This window comes from Rhamphochromis sp. 'chilingali', assembly GCF_963969265.1.
Source record: "Rhamphochromis sp. 'chilingali' genome assembly, chromosome: 16".
Taxonomy (NCBI): Eukaryota; Metazoa; Chordata; class Actinopteri; order Cichliformes; family Cichlidae; genus Rhamphochromis; species Rhamphochromis sp. 'chilingali'.
Genome location: NC_137943.1, coordinates 9,842,429 through 9,859,805, shown reverse-complemented (window position 1 = coordinate 9,859,805; position 17,377 = coordinate 9,842,429). Strand labels below are relative to the sequence as shown.

General features: G+C 42.0%; 2 protein-coding genes across 2 annotated transcripts; one reads left to right on the top strand and one right to left on the bottom strand.

Annotated features, from left to right (window-relative positions):
* Positions 1-376: 376 nt before the first annotated feature.
* On the bottom strand, positions 377-10,119 carry rgs11 (regulator of G protein signaling 11). Its single transcript, XM_080861321.1, has 17 exons — positions 10,030-10,119; positions 9,622-9,718; positions 9,315-9,365; positions 8,466-8,572; positions 8,133-8,184; positions 7,628-7,686; positions 7,385-7,461; positions 7,219-7,300; positions 6,470-6,538; positions 5,982-6,005; positions 5,831-5,892; positions 5,420-5,533; positions 5,009-5,124; positions 3,381-3,468; positions 3,166-3,304; positions 1,484-1,566; positions 377-1,390 (listed from the first exon to the last, which is right to left on the bottom strand). Exons 1-17 carry the CDS (start codon positions 10,090-10,092, stop codon positions 1,261-1,263), a joined length of 1,413 nt encoding a protein of 470 aa, XP_080717447.1. The 5' UTR covers positions 10,093-10,119; the 3' UTR covers positions 377-1,260.
* A 2,747-nt stretch (positions 10,120-12,866) lies between these two features.
* ints15 (integrator complex subunit 15) lies at positions 12,867-17,001 on the top strand. The gene is made up of 8 exons (XM_080906778.1): positions 12,867-12,965; positions 13,526-13,727; positions 13,836-14,057; positions 14,400-14,565; positions 14,675-14,952; positions 15,062-15,299; positions 16,116-16,155; positions 16,582-17,001. The coding sequence occupies exons 2-8, from the start codon at positions 13,533-13,535 to the stop codon at positions 16,814-16,816; spliced, it is 1,374 nt and encodes a 457-aa protein (XP_080762904.1). The 5' UTR covers positions 12,867-12,965; positions 13,526-13,532; the 3' UTR covers positions 16,817-17,001.
* Positions 17,002-17,377: the final 376 nt, after the last annotated feature.

Genomic DNA, 17,377 nt, shown 5'->3' with positions numbered 1-17,377 from the left:
TGGCGTCTTTTGGTGCATTGAGACGGTAATGAGACAAAGCCAGTCTATCAGTCTGCAGCCGAACTAGGCAACTGCATGCAATCTGCAATACTAAATTGATTAACCTTGATAAATGTGCAAAACCCAATAATAACCACAAAATAGCTTCAGTGCTTGAAATGCAAGCATTTGGCATCAAGCCGAGTTGAGTCCTGTATATCAGACTAGTTCCACTCATCAGTGCAGACTGACCTGAAGGTGATTGGAGTCAGCCTGAGTCAGACTACGATTGTTTGCAGGGTCTTAAGGTGTAGATTTTATTTTACACATTACTGTCACATCTTCAGACTTCAGATAAAATGTGCTGAGAAGGAAAAGGGTGCTCACAGCTCAGGGATCACACCTGCCACAAAGGATCACAGGCTGTAGTTTTTCCAGGAAACTTGAAAACATGTTGCTTTGGTCACATGCAGCCAGTAGAGGGAGCCAGCACAGAACAGTTATTATTATAAGGAAGTAGAAGCAACAGAAGTGTTACAATAAATAATGCAAATAATGAGCCTTTTAGAGCTCCTGCAGGTAGCCATAGGAAGGGTTAAATGACCGAAGGTACAAATTTCAGGGGGAACATTTGTTTATTTATTTTCTTACTTTACTTTTTCTGGGGATTTAAAAACTTAAACCATGAAATCGATTAGCAGTGTGTGGTAGAAAGAGAGGAAGGAAAAGGTGCTCTAAAACCTGGTCGCTGATCCACACACTCACAGGTACTCACAGCATGCAGGGCTGAGGCTGGAGCACCACACTAACTGCTGTTGTGACATTTTATTGAGTTGAGAGCATGCTTGAGAAAAGTGAAGCGCAACGACAAACGCAATGTGCAGCTCCAACTGCACAAGCAAACTGCCCAACAATCACAGTCACACTGAGGCAGATCTCTGAAGAAATATCATGTTACCGACGCCTTTACCTAAACCGGCTCAGGATTCTATAGAAAAAGAACACTTGATATGGGGATCATAGGAAAAACTATTCAGCACACTGTGATGGGATGAGGATGCAACAATAAAGGGTGTAGAAAAAGCTCTTCTCTGTGGTTCACTGGTTGTCCTTCAGTGGCATGCTGCTCAGGTGTGCCATGACACCTGTTTCTCAAAGCTCTAGTGATGTTGCTGCGGCGTATGAGAAGCTCTGTTTGACTTTAAAGAAAAAACTCAGACAACAGAGAGTAAAGCGACCGAGTCTTTCTCTCTTTTTTGGGTTCTTTTTTTTTGGCCTGGATCAGAAATGCGAGCCAGCTGCAGAGTTGGCACCTGCCCCCTTGGCAAGGCCTTCTTCCTCTGCTGCCTGGGTGGCAGTCTGAGCAGGGGAGGGGCTAGAGTGCCTCTGGCGTCTCATGAAGGGGAACACACTGACGGGAAGGAGAAAAGGAAAATGCGCTCATTAAATGCATGCTTAAATATGGATAGAGGGAAAAAAAGTAGGATGAGTATAAAAATGTCACCTTTTCTTGGTTTCCTGGGGGACGATGGCTTTGGCCAGCATGTTCTTGTACAGGTCAGACTTGAGATACCTTGGATAGGAGTCCTGGGAACAGACACACATACACAAAAAGAAGCTTTTAGCTCATGGGAAAGAAAAGATGGACTTCCACATGAGTCAAAAAAGTATGTTTTTTGTTTAAATCTGATGTTCAGAAACAGGAAAAGGCAAGTCACACATTTATTGTACCCAACCAAAGATTTGGAGAGCAAAAGGTAGAAAAATAAAAATTGCTTTCTGGCTTCTTTTTAATGCGTTAATTTACTTTCCTGCTGAGGGTAAGAAGGAAAGATCAATACATTCTCATATGTCATGCAATATGAAGCCAGAGCAAAGAGGTATCCAGCTTAGCTTGGCATAAATACTAAATACACACTGAAACAGCTTGGCTCTGACCAAAGGTGAAGCAGCACTTCTAAAGCTCACTGGTAAGAAACTGATATTGATCCTCTCGTCTGACAAGGAAGCAAATGAGCTTTTTTCCCAAGCTGTATTCCTGTAAAGCAGGACTCACCTCAAAGCACCATTACAATCTAAAAAACAGACTGTGCATACAGTAATGTGCAAATATCTTGAGCCACCCCTATTTTTTTTTATATTTTGCTAATGTAAGTAGGTGATATAGTATGTAAGGCAGAAAACAGACAATTCTAACAAGCTTGAAAGTCGTTCTTTGGTATGTCCACCTTAAATCTCCAACACCGTCTGAACTTTGGGGAGGCCAGTCCATGCCTGATACTGTTATACAGTTTGTGTTTTACTATGCAAGTGTAATTTTGCTGCATTTGGGATCATTGTCACGCTGAAAAACAAAGTCATTGCCAATTAGCTGCTTTCCAGTGGTATTGTAAGGTGAATCAAAATTTGTGCATAAAAGTATTTGAAAATGAAGTTTTCACTGATTTTTAGTTCAGTTTGTGTGTCATTTAGCAAAGCTCGGCCTTTTGAGGCTTATTGACAGCCAGGCTTGTGCTGAAAAGGCTTCAGTGCATAGTAAATGATCGACTACATGGCCAGATGCATCTCTCGGATCCTGTGTTGGGTCTTTGCTGGACTTTTTTCCTACTCCTCAGGGGCATGGCTTTCACATACTGTTCATCTTCTGTAGTTTAGACAGGTTCTTTGCTAAGTTGTCTGTCATGTGTATAAACACTGGTTCATCGCTTGAGAAATTGCCTTTGTGATGCTTGAGTGATTCACAGGTCAGTGTGAAGCAGCTTAACAAACAAACAACATTTCTCAGAAAATGGTCAGGTACAAGGACTAGATTGAAAATAAGTAAGAAGCAAGCCAATGTCCAAAGAAAACCCCTGCAAGACCTTCAGAAAGCCTAGAAGAGCAATTGATGAAGACCACTTTAAAAAATGACAAGAGTCTGGCTTCTTAGAAGCAAAGTATAAAGAAATGGTTCAAGACTTTTGCACATGACTTCATAACGTTGCATAATTTTATTATAATTTGTGGGACAAAGGAGAGAGATCCCGTTTAATAAATACAGAAAAGCCACGTCAGGTGAAAAAGTATAAGAAGGATCTGTGTTCCATATTCATGGCTCGCGCTTGCTTATAATGCATTTTTTATGGTTGATGGTAAGTGCTGTTACATAAAGGTACAGTGTGTGGGTGGGTGAGTCAGAGGTCAGACCTTCTTCATGAGGAAGTAAATGTGCATCTGCGCGTCGTCCATGACAAAGCGGTGCGGCCGTTTGATCCCCTCTAAGGTTTTATCCATTGTCTTGCTGTCGATGTTGACCCAGCGGGCCGCTCCAGGAGCCAGGAAATTCCTGGGTTACATAAAAGATGAGGTGCTTATCTTATGAATATGTAACACATGCATGTGTGACATGGCTGTCCACTTACTTGTAGATGTCCTCCACTTTCTCTACGATTTTGGAGCTTTCTCCATGTCTGATATCCTCACACGCCTGCCAGAAATACAGGTTCTCCGCTGAGAGCGGAGAGACACACGGTGAGGAGCTGCGTGTGTGGTAAAACAACACTGATGCAGGAAAATGTGACACACGGCAAGAGTCTTTTTATAGCTGTGGAAAGAGTTCCTACTGTACGCATGCATGGGTGAGCAAATCCCTCTCCTGTGTTTTGCTCATGCCTCCCTCTTCTCCACATCTCACTCTTAAATGTGGCCCTTCCTCTCCTCCATTCGTCTACCTTTTAACTTTGCCACATCTGTTTGTGACCTCTTCTGTATTTGAATTCTTCTTCTAATGATTTAAAAGATTGTTTTAATTGATTGCTGCGCAGCGCTTCAGCCCACGTCTCTGGTGTTTATACAGGACACATAAATATATTGAATCTCTTTTTCCACTGTCTCGTCTTTTCCACCTCTCACCGCCGGGACTGGAAAATATCATTAGGAGAGATAATCAAATTCGGAATAAAGCTGATGTGAAAAACAATTAAATAGATTTTCCATGTGTAATATTGTAACAATCTATACTATATTCCTCGTATTTCACGCATATTTTACACCTGTTATGCTCATTTCCAGCTGCAGTTTCAGCCTCGACAGGGACGTGGCTGAAGACAGGGTATGGGAGGACACCTCTGGTGCCTGCCAACATTGTGTTGTATTGATGCAAACATGAACTGAAAGTGCAGGTGGATACAGACATTCAGACCTGCTTTACTGGGAAAATGGGTTATGGATCACTTTAAACACAGCTATGCAGACACAAAGTTTTGCAGTTTTTCCTCTGCAAACCACCAAAGTGCCAGGTCTTCATTGCTCAGACAGCATTTAATGATGTCCATGGGTTCAAGACTTCAGGTGGTCACTGACTAAATCCATGTAATAAAAACAATCCGTCTATTCTCTTCTACTTATCTTTGTCAGGGCCACAGAGGAGCTGGAGCCTAACCCAGCTACCGCAGTGCCAGAGGCAGAGTGCACCCTGGACAGGTCGCCAGTCTGTCGCAGGGCTAACTCATAGAGAGAGACAACCATTCACACCTATGAACCAAACCCCACTAACTGCGTGTCTTTGGACTGTGGGAGGAAGCCCGAGTACCAGGAGAGAACCCACGCAAACACAGGAAGAACATCCACAACAACTCCACACAGAAAGGCCCTGGCCTGATGGTGGACAGTGCTAATCACCGCACCACCGTGCCGCCCTACAAAAACAATCCTCATATTTACAATTAGTTTTGTTCGTACAAATTATTTTGAGCCTCTGAAAATGAGGGCTAATGTTTAAAAATAATTTTTGTTAAACTCCTTGAATTAAAGCTGAAAGTCTACACTTCACTCACTATTGAGTGTTTCATTTTAAATTCACCATGGTGGTGCACAGAGGGGAAACAAACTACAAAGTCTGTATCTTTGTCTAAGAAATTATGGACCACAACAGTGATAGTGAACATAATAATATGAATGGTATAACAAGTGCATTTTGTTTTTTTATCCTCCAGTATTCAAAGCTGAATGCTCCATATTTGTAATCGGTTCCCTCGCTCCTGTTTCTCACCACTGAATTCCTTCTCCAGGTAGGTCATGAACTCCCTCCTCCCCATGGCATCGTTGAGGAGCTCCATGAAGCTGAAGCTCCAGCGTTCTACTCGTAGGCGCGTCGGGACCGGCACTCTGCTCAAGAAACGCACAAAAAGCAGAAATGTTACGCTGGATGTAGGATGCTGAGCTCATTTGTAATGTAACACGCTGATGTTTCTGTAGCGCTTTCATAGTCTCAATTACTACTTAGTGTTAAATAAGTGTAAAGTGTCTTAGTGTAAAATAAGGAAAAGCATGATAAGTTCAGTACTTCAACTGTGAGAAAATATATATGATCTAATGCGCTGCTGCTACATGACTCGATGAAGTCTTGAACGTGTGGAGTACTGTACTGTGTGGACTGGTTATAATCTCTGCATTGTCTCACATTTCTGCGTTCATCGTCCAGTGCGCGGTGTCATCAGAGATCCAGGGGTTACTGGGCAGGCAGCCTTGCATAATGGGATCGTGGTTCAGGTACTGCTCGCTGTATTTCAGAAAACTGCACATCCACGCACAAGTGCAGTGGCATGCGCGCACACAAGAACACACATGCACGCACACACACACACACACACGGTATTATTGTATTAGTCCTGCAGATCATAAGAGTTAATGGCCACTAATTCCAACTCGCCCCGGGAAGCATCCATTAGTGGCTCTTCTAGAGGGAGCGCTAAGCTTTATGTGCATGTGTGTGCGTACTAGAAGACGCCGAGTTTGACCCGGGCAATCAGACGTCTATTATGTGTGTATCTGTGCGTGTCTGGATGTGAGCCTTTAGCAAACTGACACATACCCTTCTAGGCAGATGGATGATTTTACACGGTTTCTTCCAAGAGCCTTTCTACAGGCTTCAATCTGCAAACAAAGGCAGGAGGAAGAACCTTTTATGTGCTCTATACACTCGTACTTAATCTGATGGCATCTAAATTACGCGCTGTACTTACCTCTCTTTTGTAGTAGTCACTGTTCTAGTTCTGTAAAGAGTAACACAGGGTCATCGTGTGAGGTCACACATTAAACCTTTATATAATGTATGTTACAGTTATAGAAACATATACATTTGAGGATAGCTGCCTTGTGACCAAATGTGTCACAGACACACAAACAGTAGCATTAAATATATAATTTTACAAACAATGACAGCCTAGTATGAGATTACAGACTAACATACTGAATTAGATTTCCCATTTGGGACGACAGACGCGACTGACTCTACCCTGTCATCTCAAGTCCTCGACTTTTTAACCTTGATTTACAATCATGATTATTATAATCATTCCTAATACACTGCAGGTCTGCGGTAAACTTACTTTCAAACGATCCCAGTGGCAAGAAAGAACAAAAGGTGGCGATTAAACACAGAGTGAAAAGTTATATCGTTAATGCATTTTTTTTAAAGCAGGAAGTAGAGAAATACAATGAAGTCACTGACCAGTGTGACTCTGCAGCTGAAGTTATTTGGTCGCTCCAAGCCTGTGTCCAACACGTTATTAACCCCAGGCTGTAAAAAAAGAAGAAAAACAAAAAATAACATAGTAAAATCTAAGTACAGTGTATTTGATGCATGTGTCTATACAATATCTGTGTGTGTGTGTGTGTGTGTGTGTGTGTCTGATGAGATGTATGTGAGCGAGCACTTAGCCTCCCTAGAAGTTTCCACTCCACTAGCTCTGACTTTTAGTCCCAGGTTTCTTTCTTTTTCTCCAAGCCCTCGTCCCTAATTCATAAGGTCGAGACAGGATGGAGTCCCTCCTCCAAAACCCTTGTCCTCTTATCCACCCGCCTCCCATTATCCCTTTCATCTTCCCCTCCCCTCTTTCCCGCGGCATGCACACGCACGTGAACGCTTTTTCCTTCCCCTTTGGTACTTCTCTCTGCCTGCCTGCCTCTATCTAAGAAAAAGATGTGGAATATGATGATGATGTTTTTCTTGCTCTCTTTGTTTGTCCCTCTGTTGCTCTCACTCTCTCTATGTCAACTGAGGCTCTTACCGGATAGGTTGAATATTTCATGCAGAAGGGAAAAGGGACTGTGGGTGAACTTTAGTGGGACTGCTGTCTGCTTTTATGCTGGGATACAGCTTTAATAGTTGCCAAGTATAGAGATGATCATGTAGTTGTGCTGTAGCATAGCATGTACAGCACAGTACAGTTGAATACAGTACAGTGTTATTGAGTGTACCGGGGGTCTGTTGATGAGCCAGTAAGCCTGCTCCTGACACTCCAGAACAATGCGGTCAGCCTTCCGCCTCTGTTTGGACGCTCTGAACATAAATCACAAGGTTTGTTCGTGCACGCTGGTAAACGCACGTGTGTGTGTGTGCGTGCATGTTTGCGACAAAGTGCACCTGAGTTGCTCTCTGGCTTGCATCACAACAAAGTCCCAGGTGTGGTTGATCCTCTTGTGCAACAGACTGTACCTTTCCTAAAAAAGGAAAAGGAAAAGAGGGAGGAGAGGAGGAGGAATGATGACACAGACTTCTTGGCCCAAATTTTCCTGGTGCATATTTCATAACACAAACAAACACACACAAACACACTTTCTCTGTCATTTAGATGCACAGACATGCATACCCACATGATTTCCTCACCTTCTCATATTCCATCAGTTCGCCTTGTTTTCTTATATTCTTTTTAGCCAGATAGATTGCTGTTGGGATATAAGAAAGAAAACAAAGAGAAAGAGGTGAAATCAGAGGTCCAAAGACCTGCACCTGTGTTTATTAGATGTTATAAAGGCTCCTTTCTGCCTTCAGCTGCTCACTTATTCACATGGGTCTTCACAGCAGGTAGCTCCGCATATTTGATTTGGGATTTTTTTTTCCTGGGTCTCCTCCTGGTCTCAAACTGGGGTTCTCTTATGAATGTATAAACCACTAAAGTATAAAAACTCTTAGTTGTGTAGGATTTTTTCGCAAAGTGTTTCATATAAATAATTTTTAAAAAGAGTGAAAAAGACAGGAATTGTAGGATATATGTAAAAAAGAGCTTACATGTTCGTAATCATGATTATATAATGTTTTATATATGACATGTCCACTGGGAAGTGGACATCGTCCCTCAGAGATCACATGTATATTTAGAGTTTTTTCTTACCATAGTCCAGCTCTGACGCGGGCCACCTGGTACTAGTCCAGAAATAAGGAGTCTGTAAAAAACACAAACAAAAAAAAAACTAACTAACTAAAAGCAACATTTTTCTTTTTCCTTTTTCTTTATTTTTTTCTTGACTGAAACTGATGTTGAAGCAGTTGATGAAAAAGCAGCAGACTGGCAGATGGATGAGGGATTAGGAAGTGGGCTAATGGAGTGAGAGTGAAAATGGGAGATGGGCACTAATAGAGAGAAGGTGATGTTTACTGAAAGATTGATGGAGGAAGGGCCAGGGTTGTAGAAAGTAGGCAGAATGGACATACTGAGCGGCCTGACCTGGAAGCGGTAGGGTGACTCATCGGGCCGTAGCACAAGGCACCTCGGCTCTTTGAGGGGGTAAATGTATCCATATTTCACCAGCATGTTGCCAAGGTGCAGAGACTCTGTCGAACACCACAGGAGAAGTCTCAATCATCTCACCAGATTGTTATTCAGGTTTTTTATTTATCACCATGTCATGTCTGATGGCACCTGAGAGGGGATGCTGATTTCATTAGGACTAAAGCTTTTAGACTGAACTGACTAAGTAGCTGTGACTGGAAAAGAGCTGTTGGCACTGCACTTTTCTTTATCACACATGCGAGCATTGTCAACCATCTCTCATAAATCAAGGCTTTGCTCCAGCGATGGAATGCCTCATCAATCTTCAGTCTCTCCTCATTTGTTAAAGAGCCCTACTTTTTTGAGTGACAGCTCCCAAAAAAAGCCGTGGGATGCTTTTTAATCAGCTTCTACCACTCTCTCTCTGTCTCTCTCTGCCTGACTCCACTCTTTTCTTTCCTGCTGCTCGGAAGCAAAAGGGACCAGCGGGCTACTTTTTTCCCCCTCAACGTCTAATTTAGTTGAAAATCTCCTGAGGTGGAGATCTCTTTGGGCACACTAATCAAACTCAGATCATCAGGTGAGTTAATCAGACCCAGTCCCACAGGGGCTAACCCCATTCCTGTTTACTGGAAACATCCTTCCCTACGATGCACACACAAATAACTACCTACCGCGTCAGGCACCATATCCTGGCAACACACCAACGACACACAACATGCCGCTCACACAGAGACAGGAGAAAAACAGCAGATACGTAACAGTCAACAATCAAGCGCACATTGTATGCATCTGTACACCTACCCTCCTCGCTGATTCTGTATTTGTGTGTCAACCAGGCAATTATATCATGGCCTGTAAAAGAATGGAAAGAAACAAGAGGGGAAGTGAGGAAAGAAGTTCCTCTCCAATCTTGGCAAAGCACACGGGATTCTCAAAAAAATGAATGCTGAATTATGTATGACTGCTGGGACAAAGTCAAGCTGCAATGTACCTGTCCACCCAAGCGCACTGATTCTAATGCATACTGACACAAGGAGCATACTCACACACACACACACACACACACACACACACACACACACACACACACACACACACACACACACACCTGTCATGGCGTGTGGAATGACAGTTATAAGAAGCCTCTGGTTTCTCATCTTCATGCCCATGTCAGGGTCCTGCATGGCCACTATCACTTTCTCCATCTGCAAGGGAGACACACACACACACACACACACACACACACACACACACACACACACACACACACACACACACACACACACACACACACACACACACATATGTAAACATGCAGCTGGGCAACAAGAATTGGACCACTACACGAATAATAACAACAACAACAACAACAACAATAATAATGATAATTTTACCTTAATTTGTTTTTCTTCTTTAATCTAATGAAATGTGTTGGATTTGTTCAGCGCTGGATTTCCAGGATATTCTGTGACAATAAATAAATACAACCAAAGAGAACGTGATCAAGCAGTCTTACCTTTCGAAAGCATGCCATTTGCTCCCGATGACACCCTCCTTTAGCCAGGGTGTTGATGGTCATCTTGCGGGATGCTTGGGATCACTCGACGGGACGGCAAAGTGCAAAAGCAAAGCGCTACCGGGAGAGCGAGAGAGAGAGAGAGAGAAGAGAGAGAGAGAGGGAGAGAGAGCGAGAAAAGAGAGAGAGGGAGAGAGATGGAAACATCAGGCTGTCCCGTGCCTGCCGGGCGCGCGCGCGGCTGTGTAGATTAGAGAGGATTACAGGTCAAATAAATTTTTACTCAAGAGTTTCGGCACAAAAGAGGCAACTAGCTTTTCTCTGTTTCTTTTTACAGATAGGCTACATGACGAACTGAAAATGAAAAAATATAGCTGTATACGAAATGTAGGCCTTACCAAAGCGTACCATATCAAGTTCTTTCGCTGTTATTTGAATATTGACCTTTTTTTTTAAATAGTTTTATATTTGCAGAGAGCGTTTGGCTTGTGTACTGACCTGATAAGGGTAATAAAGATAAAGACACTGCATATTAGTATGTTCTGTGAGCTAAATAGCTAAAAGGTTGAATAAAACATGTCAGGTTGCTGAAATGTGTTGAACGGATTACATTAGTCAATAAATAGATGACTAAGCAAGCAGCCTTGGTATTTTTTCATTTTATGCCATTAAAAACAATAAACTGGCCCTGACTGTATGAGCTAAGAAATACATTTGCAGTTAAACAAATTTTCGTAACAAAAATTCTTAAAGATGCTTTCTCCGCTTACACATATTAGCATATCAGCAATTACAGTCATTTCGAAATGAACTGGTATTTTGTATCTTAAAATATCTATGACAGCAAACACTGGTGCTTAATCATTTATGTAGATTAAAATGGTTAAATGTTTTAATGAGGATGTATTATATATCCTTAACCATCATTATATTTATAACAAAGTAGCTACATATTGTTACGGATTTTGTTCCCTCTCTTTACTATATCCGTAGATGTGATTTGGTCATATGGTTGTTTGTTTGTTTGTTTGTTTGTTTAGGCTCCTGCGCAGTATCTTAGCTGTTCCCAGGACTGCGCTCTTCTGGACAGAGATCTCCGATGTTATTCCCGGGATCTGCTGGAGCCACTCGCCTAGCTTGGGAGTCACCGCACCTAGTGCTCCTATATATATATATATATATATATATATATATATATATATATATATATATATATATATATATATATATATATATATATATATATATAGAGAGAGAGAGAGAGAGAGAGAGAGAGAGAGAGAGAGAGAGAGAGAGAGAGAGATGTGTGTGTGTGTATTCTAATAAAATAGATCAGTCAATCAAACAATGCCCTATCCCAATGTATGATGTGTCATTATGTGGAATTAAAGATAAAATTATGAGAGTGAAATATTTTTGGTTTTTGATTGGTAAAATAATTTAAACAAAAATAATTTAATTTAATTTAATTTAATTTAATTTAATTTAACCCTCTGATGCATAGTGGTCACTGGAGTGGACAGCTACTAAAACGTACATATCTCTTTAATGCATTGGTTTCTATGGTGGAACTGCATATTAGCCTCTAGAGTGCTCTCTGCTGCCATGCTCCATTGAGGTCAATTCAGTGTTCAGTTAGTGCAACTGCAAGTAAATTTCCTCTGAATCAAAGATGGCAGACAAACTGTCACCCCTGCCGACCACTGCTGGCATATCCTGTCAATCCTTCTATGCTAAAAGAGCCCAACAGGTAAAAAAAATATGATGATATGCAGTAACATCTAGGGAAGGATATTATCTGTTTGGAATAAGAAATTGTTATGTCTAATATGTAGAAAACTACGATTAACCATGTGTCCACTGTAGTGGACATCATGCATTACCCACTATATTTTTTTAACATAAGTCATAAATTGTCTCACTGTTTTTTGGGACTGTTTTGGTTATAAGTAAGCATATAATTGTTACATTTATAAGCTACTCATTTAAAATGTATATTTCTGTGCAGATCAGCTGTAGTTTGAGTTACTATAATAATTATTTTATCATATTTTGTAGACTTCAAATGCAGCAAAGAATAAGGCAGCGTACAGAATAGTCCAGGAAATTCCATCCAGCTCCAGTGATGATGATTTCATTGATGAGTGCAGTGATGATGAGTTCAGTGATAAGTCCAGTGATGATGAGAGTGGCTGCCAGAGCAGAACAGAGACATAGGAACTACGGACAGCCTAGGTGTGATGAACACAGAAGTGTTTGGAGATGCAGAGACTAAGATGTCAGTTTGTGTTTTCTTCCAGCATGCTACTAAGGGCTTGGTAATACTGTCCTGCATCGTTATAGAACTGTGTAGACTCAAAAATGTTTCTCTTGTTGGAGATAGTTTGCCATATTCAGGTGTAGGATTCACAGCTAGGACTGTTGATTGGTTTTGTTATTTACGTCTAAACATTGGGGCCTTATGAGTTGAAAGTTCCAAAAAAATTGCTGAGATGTTTTTCAAAGGATACAAGCAAACAAGTGTTTGTATATTTACAATAGAACACAAGGTAATTAATTTTTATAGTAAATTCACAGTATTTCATGCTAAGTGCTCAGGCGCATGTAGTCCACTGGAGTGGACAAGTTTATAACTTTATAAAAAAAACATATTTTTGGGGAAAAAAGAGTTGAACATTTTTTTTCATGTCCTGAGAAGAATAAAAGCACTTAAGAAAAAAATCTTGACCAAGGCTTTCATAATTCATGCATCAGAGGGTTAATGCGTTGCCAGTTTACATACACATGATTAAAGACAATGATTGAACGTCAATGGCTGTCATTTTTGTGCCACACAGGCTTCCGTAGAAGCAGGAAGCAGTTCCGTCGTCTTTTAAGACCTTTCGTGGTCCTGTTTTCAGCTAATTTTTTGAAAGGAAATAAGAGCTTTTGCTGAGGTAAGTGCTTAACTCCTGCTTTTTGAATACTGCCGGGTTAACTGTAACGCGTAAGCTCTGTAGCGAAGGAAACAGCTAGTGTTAGCTGCCAGCTAACACTAGCTGTAGCAGGATGGAGCAGACCATTGAGGAGACTCAGTGTGGAGCTGGTCCACTCCAAAAGTATTGACACTATAGACACGGCAAAAGTCATAGGCATAATTTAACTTGAAACCAGAGTTTAAAGAAAATCACTGTCCACTGTTCCGTCATTTTGGATGATAAAACAAGCTAATGTTTTTGTTACATCTAATGTGCTTTGTTTGTTGTGTTGTTTTCTTTCTGTGGCACATGTCACAGTGTGTCAAGATTAAAAAAAAAAAAGTCTGCAACATCTTAACAGCCCACCATGCAGTGTTGTTTAAAGCCTTCAGAACCACTGTTACTTCATGAATTAAAACTGTTTAATACTTTCACAGATGGAAGAGATACAGCCTTGTTACCATGGACTTTTCATTAATACACTTCACTTCTGATCATCATATTTAACGTCTTTCACATTGTTTATGTGCCTCTGTCAGGTTACAGATGGGTGACATCCGTCAGTCATTGCTGCCTCGGGATGTGCTGAGTGCAGCCAAGGAGCTGCTGTACCACCTGGACATTTACATCTGTAACCTGGTGCAGTCTGGGAGGCAGCCTCCTCAGGTTGACTCAAAAACCCTGGAGCTGGTTGAGGAGTTCATTCTACATGCACCCAAAGATAGAAACACCACAGCCAGGGTAAACTGGGACCCCAGAATGCTTAAGCACCAATGTATAATATGTAAACACACAAAAGAAATCAGTCAATAACTCAAGTGTGTTTTTTTGTTTTGTTCTTTATTTCAGAGAATGAGTGCTCTTCAGGAGCTCCAGCTGTTGGAGATCATGTGCAGCTGTTTTCAGGAGCAGAGTCGTGATGCTGTCCGTCAACTTATGTTTGCTGCCCTTTTTAATCTCCAAGGCAACCAGGCAGATGAAAGCCGCATGGCACTGCTGGGCAAATTGGTCTCCATGGCTATCGCTGTGGGCAGGGTTCCTATCCTGGAATGTGCTGCTACCTGGTTGCAGGTGAGGACTCAATCACACAGCCCTGTGTTGTTAGTAGTGAAATCATGAGGTCAGGGAGAAATGACAAAAAAACACAACCACAACAACTGTTCTTACACTAGACTTTGATACGTGACAGCAGACATCGTTGCATCTGGACGATGTATTGCTTCAGTGATGGTGCCATGTGTAATTTGACCAGTTTCACCAGCCCTTATCACAGTTGGAACTTTGATGCTTTAAGGTCTATGTTTTTCTCCTGACACTGTCTGGACCTGATGTGTCAAGAAAAGACTGCATGTATGTGTCCCTGTACTTTGGATGTACTAATCGTAGGCTTCTGATTATGTTTGTGCTGTGCAGAGAACCCATCGTGTGTACTGCGTACGCTTGGCGCAGGTGCTGGTAGATGATTACTGCAGTATGGTCCCAGGCTCTGTGCCCACCCTGCAGAATATCCACAGTGCAAGCCCACGCTTCTGCTGCCAGTTCATCACTGCTGTCACCACTCTCTATGACTTCACTTCAGGTAAAAAAAAAATGCATGTAAAAACATGGAAACTGTTTGAAAAAAGACTGACACGCCTGTGTTCGTTGGAGGAACATCTGATATTTAACATTTTTGTGTGTGTTTTCAGAGGAGCTCACCCCCCCACTCGAACTCCTCCAGATGATAGTATCGTGGATTCAAGATGACCCTCATCTAGTCCTGATCACCTTCCTGAACTCGCCCATTTCCGGCAGCCAACCGATCACCTCGCTCGATGTCACACCGTTAGGGGGTTTGGTGCGCTGGTGCATAAAAGCACCGCTGGTCTATAGCAGAGACAAGAAGCAGGCGCTGACCAATGGAAGCTCTGAGAATGAGCCAGAAGTAGGGCCTCTCTTCTCTGCACTCCATTTAAGTGTCCTACAGGTTTGTGTTTGTGTTCAGATCCATTCAGTAAAAGACACATTGTACACGTAAACCCTTGTAACGTCCACAGAGAAGGTCATTAGCCATCTCCTCCTCCTTCCTTATTTAGGTCTTAATGCTTTTGCCCAACATACTCAACGAGAAGGGACTTTTTGGTCGCCTGGCACTGCTTCAGATGGAGTCCTTGGCTGCTCTGACGTCCGATCTTTCCCGACTTTTGGACCAGGCTGACAAACACACGCACACGTCCTCCGCTGATACACTTGCACTGTCCCAGCTGGCCCTCGACCGGCTGGCCCAAGCCCTGCAGGTGGCCATGGCCAGCGGAGCCCTGCTCTGCTCAAGAGGTAACAGTGTGGAAAAATGGTGTCGTGAGTGCCTGTACATTGTTGTGCCTGAGACTGGAAATTAATGTAATATTCAGCTATTCAAATCCAGCTCCATGTATGGCTTCTAAGTTCATTTTCTAAAAGAAACAAAATGACAACAAAAAAACACAGCTGTAGTTACAGTTAAGTCTGCCATGAACTCATCTGTATATTATTCTAAGCAAGTATTCTAGAGTCAAATATGTGGCCACCTGTCTGACAGCTAAAGCTTGGTCCAAACTGGGTCATGTCATCATGTCATGTGATAATGATCCCAAATAAAGCAGCAAATCTACAACAGAGTGACTGAAAAACAAAAAAAATTAGACTGTTACAACATCTCAGTCAGAGTCCAAATGTCAGTCTGAGTGAAGAATGAGCCAAAGTTCCTCCACAACAATGTGAGAAACTGTTGAAGTCATACAGAAAATTATTACTTTGAGTTATTGCTGCTGAATGTGTCTCCAACAGCTGTTGGATCACGTCTTGTACTTAGTTTTTCACTACTGAGTAGAGTCCTGTGAAATCTTTCTCCTTCCTAGTAGATGGGTACATAAACTTGTCCCACGTGTTGCAATTACTGCTTTATTTTTTCTCTTAGCTTTTAAGTTAAAGACCTAAAAAGATTGAGTGCATTAGTATTTAAAGGCAAACTGATTTTTAAAATGTCACTTTGAAGGAACTTTAACAAATGTTATATATGAAGGAGCTTTTAGAAAAGAATTTAGTAGCTAGGTAACCAGCTGTACTTTGTCTTAGCACACTGTCTTTTCAAACATAATGTTGTCTTCACAGAGGACCTGAGGGCCATCTGTTCCCGACTCCCCCACAACAAGTAAGATCCAAGAATTTGTTGTTTAGTACATCATTTCCCTTCACAATGTGATATTTCCACAGTGTTGTCGCCTACACTGTGCTTCAGCTTCAGGGTTTGTTTGTTTTTGTTTTTGTTTTTAACAAAATTACATAAATGTACCATGTTATAACCAGCACCCTAGACTATATAGGAAGCTGGTTAAGGACTGAAGTTTAGGTGTTGAAGTGAAATCGAACAAACTTCCCCATTGGAAGAAATTTTACCGCTAAAGCCATTCTATTTAAACAATGCAGTATCTGTGCCTTTAACCCTCGGACGGTTTAAGTCCCTTTTTTGACTTAAACCGTCCGAGGGTCAATTTGATTACAGATTTAATTCCTGTGATTTTGGTTTTCTTTTGGCTTCTCATCTCAGTCTCATCTTTTTGTGTATTTGTGTTTCCAGTCTGCTCCAGTTGGTGCTGTTTGGCCCGGTGATGTACTACAACAACATCCACACATCTCCGCTGGCCTATAGTCCGCACGCCGCTCATTCACCCATCGCCCCGCTCCCTGCACTCCCCACACACCGCGCACACACCCCGCATGCGCCACTTGCCCCACACCCTTCCTCTCACCCTCAGTACCCAGCTCAGCCCTTTATGACAGGGATGCCGTTCCCCTTCCGACCCAGCCACTGAGAGAAAAATCCCTCAAACCACTGGCAGATGTTCATGTGGACATTTGGTAGTATGAAGTGAGTGTTTGTGTGCGTGGATTAATATGTGTGTTTGTGTAACTAGGGTTTATTGTCTGATGTTATTAGCACCTTTGCTTCTGAGAAAGTCTGTGAGGCTTACATGTTTGTCCAATAAATATTTTTTTACCTCCATCATGGTGGTGTTCTTTTTACCAACTATTTGTGGTCACTGTTGTCCTGTTTCCAGCAGGAAACGCTGAGCTTGTATTTCCAGGTGGACAGTTAGAAACTGAATCATCATTACAGGAATTAACCAAACCACCTGTTAAAACATGACGTGACATGTGCAAGTGCAGGCATAGAGGCAACTTGACTCAGAGTGTGGACAAATGAGTAAAGGTAGACTGTTCGGCGTGTCCCAAACTCAATGTGCTTCATTACATAACTTGGAGATGTCAAGAGTTTTTGGAGCCCTGCCCTGTGTGCATAAGTTCGCCCTGTTGCGGGGCAGATAGCATATCATTGAACTGCAGCACCTCACCCTTTTCAGAGACCCCAGCTG

Coding starts and splice junctions, on each gene's coding strand:
- rgs11 (XM_080861321.1), bottom strand. CDS start 10,092: ATGACCATCAACACCCTGGCTAAAGGAGGGTGTCATCGGGAGCAAATG. Junction 5,125..5,419: donor TGGACGATGAACGCAGAAAT/GTGAGACAATGC, acceptor TTTCTTGAGCAG/AGTGCCGGTCCCGACGCGCC. Junction 3,469..5,008: donor CCTGGAGAAGGAATTCAGTG/GTGAGAAACAGG, acceptor CTCCGCTCTCAG/CGGAGAACCTGTATTTCTGG.
- ints15 (XM_080906778.1), top strand. CDS start 13,533: ATGGGTGACATCCGTCAGTCATTGCTGCCTCGGGATGTGCTGAGTGCA. Junction 13,728..13,835: donor ATAGAAACACCACAGCCAGG/GTAAACTGGGAC, acceptor TCTTTATTTCAG/AGAATGAGTGCTCTTCAGGA. Junction 14,566..14,674: donor TCTCTATGACTTCACTTCAG/GTAAAAAAAAAA, acceptor GTGTGTTTTCAG/AGGAGCTCACCCCCCCACTC.